This window comes from Triticum urartu, chromosome 1A (assembly GCF_056163025.1).
Source record: "Triticum urartu cultivar PI428250 chromosome 1A, HENAU_Tu73, whole genome shotgun sequence".
In the NCBI taxonomy this organism is placed as follows: Eukaryota; Viridiplantae; Streptophyta; class Magnoliopsida; order Poales; family Poaceae; genus Triticum; species Triticum urartu.
This window is the reverse complement of record NC_141873.1, coordinates 56,428,786-56,442,083: the sequence shown is the minus strand read 5'-3', so window position 1 is coordinate 56,442,083 and position 13,298 is coordinate 56,428,786. Positions and strand designations below refer to the sequence as shown.

Sequence of the window (13,298 nt, the reverse complement as noted above, 5' to 3'; positions counted from 1 at the left end):
TAAAGTGGGTAGATTTTTTGTAAGGTACACTTTAAATAGCATTTAATAATAAATATTTTCTATACAATTTTTTTAATTCTATACGTGTTTCCAGATATGCTTGGTTTTGTATAGTAATATGATATTACCATAAAGGTGGCGCATGGCGCATGCATACATTTCAGCAGTTATTTGGTAAGTATGCCTACAATGGGACCGTCATTAATGAGTACATGCTGTCCACAGTTTGCTCTATTTGTCGCGTCTGCCTATCCTCCACTCATACTTTTTGGGAGGTATTAAACTCTTAGCATCTTTGTTTGAACCTTTATTCATTTGCTTAAATGATAAGCATACCCGACATACCTTCTTCTTCCTGCTTTCTTCTTCCTCGTATGAATCTGTTGATTCAAAACTAGCTACTCTTCTACCCCCCCCCCCCCCCCCCCCTCAAAAAAAGAAGAAGCAACTCATCCTGCTGTATGCCTTGCACACCTTCCATGGCACCCGATCTAGTGAATGCTTCAAATTCTTACTATATGCTTCTTCGAGAGTTGTTCTTCCGTTTGGTCTTTGGTCTTCAAGTTGAGTCTTCCCTTTCCATGGAGATAATTGCCTATTGGTTATGGCTCCAAGGGAATGGCCAAGTGGATTTCCTTTGGCGCATATACTCTTTTGGTGACAAACATTTTTGCGCCCTTGTTTCTTCTGCAAAACGTTTTCTGGAACTTCTCCATTTCGGATTTGATGATTTAGCGAGCAGATCTATACCAAGAAGTGACTTTAAGAAGGAAGCTGTTGAAGGAATTTCTTTCTACCTCAATGGTATCTGTTACGAGGCCTTGGAAGATCTTCGAGAAAGAATAGAGATGGATTTTATCCATAATCAGAGGACATATCTGCGCCATGATGCCTATGGACAGTCCATGACTGATCGGGTTCCTGTAGGCTCGGTAAGACTAGCTAGGGTTATTATTTAGTTACCTATATTCTAGAAAAAAAATATTTAGTTACCGAGGATCGGATCTGTTACTAGTTGAAGGTTTTACCCTTTTGTGATTTACCTTATCATCCATGCAGATGACTGATCTATACCTACAAATAATGAAAGATTGTTGGCCTTGGTCCCTATACGCTGATGCTAGGTGTAGATCGATTGATCTCACCGGGACACATGCACACGACGAGTGTGTCACTCTTGTAGTTTATTGCTTTGATCTTGTGTTACAGGGGTAGGTTATAGGTATATATAATGCAGCCATAGCTAGCTATATATACTCTCCTAATCCTATACGGTGATTGATTCTTGTCCTAGCCGGACTACAACAGCGTGGTTAATTCCAACAAACATTAGTAGTATTAGTTTTTGATTGTTGGTTTTAAGTTAGTTAACTGCTCATGCGGAGTAGTAAGATCTGTTAGAGTTTGTGAAGTATTTTCTGCCTTTTTCTGATTTACCAAGTCATCTATGCAGGAGCACCTTCTCAGCAAGATCAAAGCTTTGTATGTCAACACTCCAAATCATGATGGAGAAGACACAAGTTCTAGAAATATCCATGTTCAAACAAGTCATATAAATGACGAAGTACACGATTATCATTCAACTTCCCATTTGGTGACATCATTGGATAGCTTGAGCTTAAGAGAGAAGCATAATGATGCAGTAAGAACGCCATAAATTCTATGCATCATGATTATATGTCACTAATAATTATTTGCATGTTCATTCTTTTACTTTCTGATGAGACTTGATAGCTTTCATCCAATACTTTGCAGATCATGCAACAATCATCTGATGTTCCTAAAAGCTCGGTGAGAGTAGTTCAAATCTGCAATAATGAAATATCTGTTAATAGTTTGTGAAGTATTTTCTACCTTTTCTGATTCACCAAGTCAGAATCACCTTCTTACCAAGATCAAGGCTTTGTATGCTAACACTCCAAAGCATCCTGGAGAAGGCACAAGTTCTAGAAATACCCATGTTCAAACAAGTCAAATGCATCATGGAGAAGGCTCAAGTTCAAGAAATATCCATGCTCAAAGAAGTCATATGTTCCGCCATGATTATCAATCAACCTCCAGTTTGGCAGCATTGCTGGATAAGTTGAGCTTAAGAGAAAACCAGAACGATCCGGTAAGAAAGCCATCATCGCTGATCATTCTTTGCATGTTCATTTGTTTATTTTCCAATAAGACTTTATAGCTTTCTTCCAAATACTTAGTGCAGTTCCTACGTTGGAGAGAAAATAATAATATATTTCTTTGCAGATCATGCAACAACTATATGATGTTCCACCTGATGAGAGAACTTTGTTCGTGACATTTTCCAATGGTTACCCACTGACCAAAGATGAACTGTATGATTTTTTTATGAGGTATGCCTTTCATTTCAGTTCATTACATACGTAATAGGGACAGCCTACATGCAAGTTGAATGATTTTTCTATTTTGGTCAGTCGACTGATCTAAAAATTCTGTTTGTCGATTTGCTCCATATCTTTCATCACCCAGCTCCTTAGCAGTACACAGCTGTAGCTGCTTTATCACTAGTTGATTTTTCTATTTGCATGTGTGTTCCTACGTACTAGCAGAGATGCTTTCATCCCCTCGCAAAAAAAAAATGAAAAAGAAAGAGATGCTTTCATCATCCAGCTGTGGCAAACATGCATAGGGTCGCTAGTTCTTTCAGGCGTAGGTCAGCGAGAGATCGGTCATTTTTATGTATACTTGAATCACACACATGATACAATCCTATGTAGCTGGGCTGCTTTAAAACAGACGAAAAGATTGACTAACTAAAAAAGATTTCATGTGACAGAAGAATAGCAAAAACGATTAACATATAAATTCCATTTAAGTTCGTAACACAAAATTGTGCACAAATAGAAAATTGTTTTTTTCTCTCAAATATCCACGAGTGTGCATATTATATATTAAAGAAGAAAGGCAAAGAGTGCATCGAAAGCAAAATACAAAGCATTAACCAGATAATAATCAAAAGAAGAAAAGGGCCAGTCGTACGAAATTCTAATACTTGTGGTAAATCCGATTTTGCACCATCCAATGGACAAATGAAAGCGTATCAAAATAAAAATTGACATGCGCCCAATTTGTTCTCAGCTGATTTTTGAGAGGAGCAGTCGGCCCTATGCAACCGTAAGGCAGAAGCCCACTAGATACTTGGGCTTGGTTTTAAACATAAGTTTAGTTTCCTGCCCCCGAGTGGAGCTTCAGAACTAGTTATTTTTTTTTTGAATGCCATTCTTACTAACAGCAGCTGTCTCCTGTCGTAGGAGGTCTGGTCGTTTTGCTATTTCGATGCTTTTATGAACAGCGTTTGGTGCTTGTATCCAGTGCCATTTTGGTTTAATTAATATAATCGGGTTCGGGAGCTCCTCCCTGTTTGTCTAAAAAAGCTGTCCCAATACTTGGTAAGACACAAGACAAAAAATGAACAAAAAAACAAAGTATTTTCTAAGAAAAAACGAATTAGTGCCATTTGTATTACCCTTTAAAAAGAAAGAAAATAAAAACTAAACTAAAAAATAATAAAAAATTATTTTTTATAACATGCAAGTATAAATATATAATAGAAGAAATTTTGCTAAAATAAGTTTTCTAAGGATTGAATTAGTGGCATCCATATTAGAGCATCTCTAACAGACCCCGCATAAGTGGTCAAACCCGCAAAATAACCGTTTTTTGCAGTTTCAGTCGAAAAAACGAGCACGAACAGACCCCGCAAAATCGTCCGGCCCTTAAATTTTTTTAAGAGGCCCTGTAAACATGAACGCGAAACCCTTATATATACAGTTTTGAGAGCAATTTTGTCAGGGCCCTGCATACCGGTCAACATTGGCGGTTGAGGAATCTTTGCTCCCACCAACACCATGAAGCTCGCCCGGCCGCCGCGCCCGTCTGCCCCTGCCACCGCCGGTGCCGCGCTCGCCCACCGGCCGTCCAATAGGCGGCCGGCCCTCCGTCCCGGCCGCCGTGCTCGCCCGTGACTTTGCGGCTCTTGAACGGAGCTAGCTAGCTAGCTCAATCCATTGGAATGGAGCTAGCTAGCTAGCTGCTCAATCGATTTGAAGAGCTAGCTAGCTAGCTCGATGGCGCCGGCCGTTCGATCCGCGCGCGCCGCGCTCGCCCCGACCACCTTGGCCTCTGCCCGTGCCGCGCTCGTCTCGTGTTTTCCCTCGTCTGCCTGTTTGCCGGATTGACGCGAGGAAGATGATGACTAAAAAAAGAGCTAGCTCTGGGTCTGTTCGGTATATTCGAAGAATATTTCTTTTTACGGGTTGATTATACGGAGTCTGAGTCTGTCCTTACCCACGCCGGCCTGCATACACCTTTTTCCATAAACTTAAAAAGACTTATGCGGGTCGGGATTTTGCGGGGTCTGCTAGAGATGCTCTTACCCAAAAAGAATGAAATAAAAACAAAAAATATGATGACAAAATTTGCGCACAATTTACACAGAAATTATGCTTTGTTACAATGTGCAAGAATAAATAAACATATTATAGTGGACTTAGTTGCATTGGCATTACCGTTAAAGAAGAAATAAAAACTAAAACAAAATCAAAATGACGAAGTTTTGTAATGAAGAATGAATTAGTGTATTACTTTTAACATTTAAAAAGAAAGAAAATAACAAACAAATGAAATAATGAAAAAAATGTGCATAGTTTACACAAAAATTACACTTTTTCTAAATATGCAAGAATAAGCATATTATAGCAGAATTTAAAAAAAATCCCTAAGAAGGAATGAATTAGTGGCACTGGTATTTCTTTTAACTAAGAAATAAAATGAAATAATAACCAGAAAATCGTACAGATTAGGTTTTCTGAAATGAATGAATCAATGGCATTCATATTACCCTTCAAGTGGAAAAAATGAAAAATAATAAATAAAACATGACAAAATTTGCATACAATTTACACAAACATTGCGCTTTTTAAAATATGCAAGAATAAACATATAATATTGTAATTTCTACAAAATATAGAAGTAAGAAGGAATGAATTAGTGGCATTGGTAGTATCATAAAAGAATAAAGAAAATGAAATAAAAACTACGACAAAATCGAAATAATGTATTCTACAAAAGAATGAATTAGTGACTTTAGTATCACCCTTTAAGAATAGAGAAAATAAATAAAGAATTAAAAAATTATGGGATTTCCAAGGAAGAGTGAATTAATGCCATTGGTATTACCCTTTAAGAAGAAAGAAAATAAAAGGCTAAAACACACAATGACAAAATTTGCATACAATATACATAATTTTTATTTTTTTAATACGAAAGAATAAGCATATAATAGTGTGAATTGATCAAAAAAATATTTCCTAACAAGGAATGAATTAGTGACATTGATATTAACCTTAAAGAAGAAATAAAATGAAATGATCACTAAATCAAATTAATAAAATTTAATAAGAAACAATAAACTAGCGACATTGGTATAAATCTTGAAGAAAATAGATAATGATTTTTCAAAAGAAAACTTGCACACACCATTGCATTAAAATTGAACTTTTTATTGCATGCAAACGACAATCATATAATAGTGTAATTTTTGCACTATTGCATAGTATTTATGTGTATACATTTACACTCACCCAACATCCCAAAAATACCTACAAAGAAAACAATTTATTAATAAAGAAAAACAAAAAACAAAAGAAGAAACATATAAAAATAGAAAAGGCAAAAAAGAAACAAAGGGAGAGAAGGGAGGGGTGGCATAGGTAATGGGTTTCAACCCATTAGCCAATCGACTTACCCACCCAAATATGTGTTCAGTCAAGAAAAAACAAGACACACCGCAAACCAGCTCACATGATAGCCCACAAGAAAAATCAGGAATCTCATAGCAGAAATCAATGGTCAAAAAATCAATTAACTCAAAATTAACTTCTAGGCGATTTACATATAGCTAAAGTGTACGTAACAACACAATTATGTGCTTGGAGAATGGCTTGGTAATAAACAGTCCAATATCAGAGTCGTGGGAAATTAGTGAACCAAATTTCAAATGTAAGCACATATTCATCTATTCACCCCCAAAATCTAATGTGATGCATATCTTTTTTTAGACAGTAGGCTCGATGAGCCTCCTTTAAATTAATAAAGCTCCAAACGGTTGTAGTAGAGATACAAAGTGCCGAGGAAACAACTTATAGGGCAGAAAACATGAATTAACTAACAAAAGTAAAGCAAAAAAAGTGGACCTTGGATTCGATGAAGCACTCCCGAGAGTGATGGTGAAGCAGGAACTTGGTGTGCAAGTAGGCAAGCAACCGTGGAAACACCCTCGTCCATTTCAAAGAAGGCTAGAACATGTCGCTCTAGTTTGATGGGTGTCGTACGGTTGACGAGTAGAGAATCTCACCTAAAGCATAGCGTTAGGAATGATGAGAAACCTGCGAGAAGAAAGACAAATGACCATGTCATAGATCACAACTACTGTTGACTGCCTCACAACAACATATCGATATGCAGATCAGGGCCCAAGGTTCCATGGCCGAAGCCTTCGAATTAGTAATGACATTGTAGTGCTTCCCGAATTGACAATCCGTGCAAAGGATTTTTACTCGGAACTCGAGAAATATGGGTGTGGACCCTCAATGATGCGTCCAGGGAGGAAAGCGACATCCAAGAACATCGCCCAACCATCACACAAAGGTATTACATGGGCACCAAGACAGGGCATTGGAGGTCAAGAAGATGCCACCTAGATCTGAAAGGGGGTGGGGGCGGGCGTAACAAACGTGTCGTGAACCATGACCGATCACTAGTAGACCACTCTGATGCCTAGCAACCAAGAAAGAAAACTAGCCCTCCATGTCACAATGCTTAGTCAGGAGACCATCATGATCATCATCCAAGGCTCCCCTCGGCTTCCAAACCTCCCACGCCTCCATGAAGGAACAAGGAAGATACCTTCTCATCTGAGAGGCCCAACACTAACTAGTATATCTCCATGTGTGGACCACCAGAAAGCAATAAAAAACTGCTCAGACTTGTCCAATAACCAAATACAACTCACACAATTTTGTGCACTCTCTCTCTCTCTCTCCCACACACACACACACACACACAAACACACACACACACACACACAAGCGCGTGCATGCACGTAGCTGGCAGCGCAGAGGACGAAGAGGCTGCTCCTTGCAAACTCCTAGAGCTGCCATGCCATTGTATCACTGGAGCTCCCTCACCATCCACCCCTTCCCCACCGCGAGAGGCATCAGGTCCAGATCCACAAAGTGTCAGCAACCTAGGAAGATGCAAAATGCGTCGTTGGCTCTTGGTCGTCAGGATCTAGGACCCCCGACTAACCCAACGTCAAACATGGTTGCACCACCCATTACTAAATGAGTTGCACATAGAGAGTGGCTCGCTATTGTCATCCTCGAGCTTCGCGAGCTTGCTAGCTGCCACTTGGCCATGATCTGTAAGCGGGAAGGAAAAGTGTTTGAGGGCTCTGGTTGGTCGCCTACGATATCAGTCTGGATGGAGTGACACGTGGAAGTGAGACGTTTCCCAACAAGGTATTGTGAGGCCTAATAAATTGTTGAAAATGGAAAAGGTAGAGCTTTCGTATAATTTGGTATTAGGTAACAATATTAAGTTGTGACAAAACTCCATTCTCCATGCAGTTCAAAAATACTTGTCTTTTTTATCCCAGGGCGTTTGGCAACTTTTGTGAAGGGGAATGGAAATTAAGATGCAGGGGCTTATGTGAAAGACAAATGACGAGTCACATTATTCCTGAGACCTTTGTTTTGGTATCTACAAGGAATTATGTGTCAAAATTTGAGAGAGTTTGTGGGAATTAAATGAGAGCTTAAGTAAGAGATGATAACAATGGTCTGGCTCTTTGCAAGTCGAATCCTATAATATGGAGGTTACTAAAATGGTGGGAGGTGAACTCTAAACTCCTATGTTTAGTCTCTACTAAAAATCTCATTCATTCCGACCAAACAAGTTAGTTTGTATCTAACATACTCCAAATTCCCATTCCCTTCCAACCAAACTACTAGGTGTAGTCAAACTTTAGCTACTTTAACTAGATAAGTAAAATTCATATACTTAAATTTGTGCAAAATGTAGTTCATAATATTTTATCTTCTTGTGCTCCACGAACATCATATAATAGTTTGTGGTAAAATATGCATTCGAAGACCTTGGTGATATTCATAATGACACGCTTTTCCTCTTTTGAAATGGATGCAATTGCCTCATTCATTAGTTAAGAAGAGTTTTACAACAATTAGAAGTTAGCCAAAGTATGGCACATAAACATCTAACCTACTCTCGTAGCATGATCAATCTCAAATCTTCTGCACTTGCCACCCCCAAAGTGTGGCCTCCCTTTTTACCTTGCGAGTGATGATACTAGACATGGCTGAAAGATTCATAAAAATACTCGCATTCAACTCATTCCAAATTTCCCACGAATTAATAATAAGGAGGGAAGTGACCCCCTCATCACTTTTATATTGATGTTGATCATAGAGTACGAATAATCTTTGACCATGTTGAAGTAGCTCCAATCGTCGGTGTTATAACATCAATAAGCCCAAGAAACACTTTATTCTCATTCCAAACACACCTCGTGAATCTACACTTCAATAACAGCTGACTCTGGCTCCCTTCCGCATGATTGACATAAACCGTCCTCTACGGTGTAGTTTCTCAACCGCCCACGCCTAGTCTTCCAAGATAAGCCATGCAAAAATTGTCGCTAGGAAACAACCAATAGTTCAAAAAGGCGGCTTCAAGAACTAAAAGTTCATGGGGTTGTGTTGAGCGGAATATGCTGATGATGCCGAGTACTCTACTGAAAGGTTCCAAACAATTTCACCCTGGTTGTCACCGCTTGTGTCATGCAAACTGACCCAAATCTCAAAAACAATAATCAATTATGTGTTGCATAGAGAGACCTAAATTTGTCTTAATGTTTGTGATCCATTGGTCATGCTTCAAAGCTCTCTCAAGCATTAGGTTCTTGCACTTGGAGATTGCGGAAGTGGATTGATCAATGTGTTTTGACTTGTGCCCCCCATGCCATGGTGCATGCCAAAAGGTAGCAATTTTACCATGTCCAATAGTGGTTGTGGTCACATCATAGAAGACGTCCATGTTGATGGCACCAAATACGTGTCAAACCCTACCCATTATCCAGGTCTTTTCATGCAAGCCATGGCCAACAAAGTAGTGTAGAATTTCTCTAGATGAAGGATGCCAACCCACCCATAGATGGCAGCCAACAGACAAGTTTCCACTTGATTTTACACTTCCTTCTGGACTCCTTCCCGGACCCGACCCCAAAAAAGCACACTGTAACTTAACTTTAGTATTCATGATTGCTTAAGGACAACGGGAGTAAGGGGTAGTTAGCTTGTGAATTAAGGACCGATTAAATCAACGTGTTTCTCCTCACCATTCCATACATGTCAATGAGCTTGCATGTGATCTTCTACACACTTCGCAAGCAACGTGCTGATGAAGGAAATTAAGAAGAATATCATTGAGATTGATGCATAAGGGGACACAGAGATTTTTTCCATACTGGTAACGAGACCGGTAACCTTACCAATGCTTTGCAAAACGCTTGACATGTTACTGACATCTTCTTTGATAGCGACCACAAAAACCGAAGCGTGGTCTGCATAAAGGGAGGTGTGAAGACATGCAACCCGACCTCTGAATCCGTGGAAGGCAACCGTTAGCCATCGCCAAATCCAAAACCTACCGCAACGGCTTAATAGTGATGACAAACAAGAATGGGGAAAATGGCTTCCCCTAACAATGGCATCTCCGGTATTGTGTAGGCTACCCTAGATGTTATTAAGAAGAAAATCAGAGGATGACATGCGCAACAGATCAATCAACTAGCCACGAAACCTTGAAGGGAACTCTCTTTTCTGCAAAAGGTCCAATAAATATTCTTGTTGCATAGAGTCAAAAGCCTTTTTTATGTCCAACTTGAGAATCAGAGACGGTTTGTTTGTTATTTGCATTAACAAGATGACCCCCACGCATTTCTGCGAGAATTAGCTGCAATATATTTTAATGAAAATGGTTGCATGAAACATGAATATTTGGATTAATAATATATGAAATAAAACTGAAAACACATAATATATATTATATTTGACTACAAATATAGCTAAGAAAATATTTATTGAATGTAATAGCATAATAAATGAAAAGAAAAATCACATGCATGTTGTCGTTGATCTTTGATAAGGTGACATGTGTGGTTAGAATATATATGTGTATTTTGAGATAAATAGAAGTAATGGGGATCAAGTAATAATGGAAAACTTTTCCTAGACATGTTGAGGTAGGCATTTCATGAGGTTTCATGTATGCATGTTCAGATCAATAGAAGTAGTGATGATCAACTACTTAGATATAGGTGATACAGGTTTGGATTGGGAGTGAGTAAGCAGAAAAGTGACGAGAAATAAATGTTATAGGTTTTTTAGTATGCATTGTGTAAGCTTCAGCATCCCTAATTTATTTATATAGATGAAAGGCTACTAGAAGAATCAACATGATGAAGTTGATTATTTTGTATATCACTGAACCCTGAAAATGGCTAACATATATTGTTGTAATTATACCAATTTACTAATGTATACTGGGAACATGTTACATATAACGAAGACTATATATATGTTACTCGTACATATATAGTCGGATTTTTTTGAAAGGATATATAGTCTGATCGGTGAAACAATGTTGAGATGACTGTTTCGATTGAATATGACCAGTGAGGTAACTTTTAGAGGTAATTAACAAGATATTGCTCAACATTGTCAGACAAATTAGTAGGTTTGTATGATGCCTTGGCAAGTGATAAGCAAAAAGATGTAGATATATAACTAGTTAATTAAGCGGTTAATTTGACTTTCACAAAAGATAAAGTGGTAAATTTGACAGTTAGATATTATGACATAAAAAACAGGAAAACTATCATAAGGAAGAAGAAATTGATATGAGGAGAATTTATTGCATTAGTTTTCCCTATATATGCAGTTGCTAATTATGTTGCATTAATTCCTTCCATGTCACAGCCACTATGGAGATATTGAAGAAATAAGTATAGAGGTGCCAATCGAAGACAGGCTACCTTTATACGCACAAGTTACATTTTACTCGCAGTTGACACTCTTCCGTGTTCTAGATGGGAACATTAGAGTCGAATTCATGACCAGCAGCGGAAAACATATACGGGCTCGACAGTTCGTCCCCAAGAAGAAGAAATAAACTGAAGTGTGATGACCTACTCCTTGCATAAACATTCAAGAATATTCTATGTATGCCAAGCATTCTGGAGGCGTACTGGAATATAATCTGCACTTCTAAGATTACTCTTGTGCCTACTGCACCTTAATTACCCATTTGTGACCTATATTTATTGGTATTGTTCTGAACTTCCGATGTATGCCACTGTGAGGACTAAAATTTCTACTTGTTAAGGATTACAAATTCGTATTGTTGGTATGTATAATGGTCATATCAACATTAACATTCGGTCCTTGAAACCTATTTTCATCTATGGTAGTTATTGTGTGAAGTCAGTTAAATGTTAACCTCTATTTTTTCCGTTTTATTGGAAGGAAGATGCATCATCAGGTGGCTCCAAGAGCCAAGTATTTTGGTAACAACATAGAGATTGCAAGTTTTGCTAGCCTATCTTCCACCTTATTTGAATTTCTACTCTCAAATTTAAACAAAAAAAATTCAAAGAAAGCTCGGCGTGAAGAGTGTTCCCAGAGGCTAGTGTTGGAATAATTCAAACACATAGTAGTTATGATTAGTAAAAGATGATCAACGTTGCCGGTTGATACGGAATAGGTAAGTCTGAGTTTGGTATTAGTCCTATACGTGTGAGTCTAGTAGTACTTGGCTGCGTCCGATTACTTTATTGGTTTCATAGTCGGTTTAGGTATTAGCCGGTTATGTGGTAGGTTTAGTTTAGGCTGAGTCCTAGTCGGTTCCTGTTTAGGTTTGCTTCGATCGAGCGTGTATATATATACATACGGGCTGGAAGACTGTATCGTGACGAGTAACATCAGAGAGAAAAAAGAAAAGCAATAAAGAGAGCGATTAGAGGGTGCGAGACGCACCCTTGGCTATCAGTTTTGTGTGTGTGTGTTCATCGTGTGATTTGATATGATTGATCCTGAGGGCGAATTTTCAACATTTGGTATCTAGAGCAAGGTTCGAGTGAAGCTGCGCTTGCCCCGGCGTAGCGACCCTGCTAGCGCCTCGGGGCGGGCAATATAGTTGCTGTTGTAGCGACGAAGAGAATTGGGTGGTCGTCGTTCGGCATAGCGGCGACGAGAAGGCGGTGAAGGTGCTGTCACAAGAGAGGTGACGCGTGATTGCCGCTCGGCGGAACGATCCGTAAGAGGGCGACAGGGCTGTCGTCGGCAAGGCGTTGGTGATCCTTGATGGTTATGGAGGTGTCGAAGTTGCGACACCGAGGAAATCATCGAGATCATTATTGGATGATGCAAGGTGGAGATGGCGAAGTTGCGAGCTGTCATCAAGGTGTACACATGAGTTCTTGCAAGGTGCGTCCAAGAGCTCAGATGTATGAGTCTTCTGCTGCAGTTGAGATGCGTCACTGGCGGAGGAGAATTGCGAGCGAGAGCGGGCGGAAAAAGGAATATGTGCCTTGCGTTTCCGTTCATGATCATGAAGTTCCGGCGAGTTCATATACGGTGAAGATGAGTTGCACGTATATGGCGAGTTGTGTTGCTACTGGACATGAGGTGTCGTTTGATATGATGTGGCATCGGCGACATTGAGAAGAAGAAAAAATATGGCGGGTGAAAAGATGTGTTTCCCCGTGCACAAGCAACCGATGAGAAGACGAAGATCAATGTGAAGATGGACGAGCACCAGTTAAGTTGAGTTCCAGCATGAGGCTATGCGTTTAGTCTGCATGTAGCACGCTAAGATGTGACAGCGTGGCTGGTAGTCCGGATAATCGTTGGTTAATGTCTATGAGTCGGTATGCAAACGAAGTTACGGTGACGATGAAGTGGTGGCCATCGTTGCAAGAAGAGAGAGGTTGCGGTCCGATAAGTCGCGTCACCGGAGGCAACCGGCGGAACAAGATGAAGAGACGATCGTCTGCGTGTCTTATCAAGTAAGAAGTTCAATGTTTGAATTAGGGGATAAATGTTGGAATAATTCAAACATATAGTAGTTATGATTAGTAAAAGATGATCAACGTTGCCGGTTGATACGGAATAGGTAAGTCTGAGTTTGGTATTAGTCCT

The 13,298-nt window shown here is 39.3% G+C and overlaps 1 protein-coding gene across 2 annotated transcripts; it reads left to right on the top strand.

Annotated features, from left to right (window-relative positions):
* Positions 1-429: 429 nt before the first annotated feature.
* On the top strand, positions 430-11,533 carry LOC147989979 (uncharacterized). Of its 2 annotated transcripts, none has more exons than XM_087546657.1 (6): positions 430-932; positions 1,454-1,642; positions 1,756-1,791; positions 1,877-2,113; positions 2,248-2,354; positions 11,079-11,533. In XM_087546657.1, exons 1-6 carry the CDS (start codon positions 462-464, stop codon positions 11,269-11,271), a joined length of 1,233 nt encoding a protein of 410 aa, XP_087402783.1. In that variant the 5' UTR covers positions 430-461; the 3' UTR covers positions 11,272-11,533. The 2 variants fall into 2 exon arrangements, with proteins under 2 accessions (XP_087402783.1, XP_087402786.1); XM_087546660.1 differs by lacking the exon at positions 11,079-11,533 and adding an exon at positions 7,679-7,887.
* Positions 11,534-13,298: the final 1,765 nt, after the last annotated feature.

Bases quoted from the DNA above. Each gene is read 5' to 3' on its own strand.
- LOC147989979 (XM_087546657.1), top strand. From the start codon at position 462: ATGCCTTGCACACCTTCCATGGCACCCGATCTAGTGAATGCTTCAAAT. The intron at 1,792-1,876 runs GTGAGAGTAGTT...TCACCAAGTCAG, and splicing joins CTGATGTTCCTAAAAGCTCG to AATCACCTTCTTACCAAGAT. The intron at 2,355-11,078 runs GTATGCCTTTCA...TCCATGTCACAG, and splicing joins CTGTATGATTTTTTTATGAG to CCACTATGGAGATATTGAAG.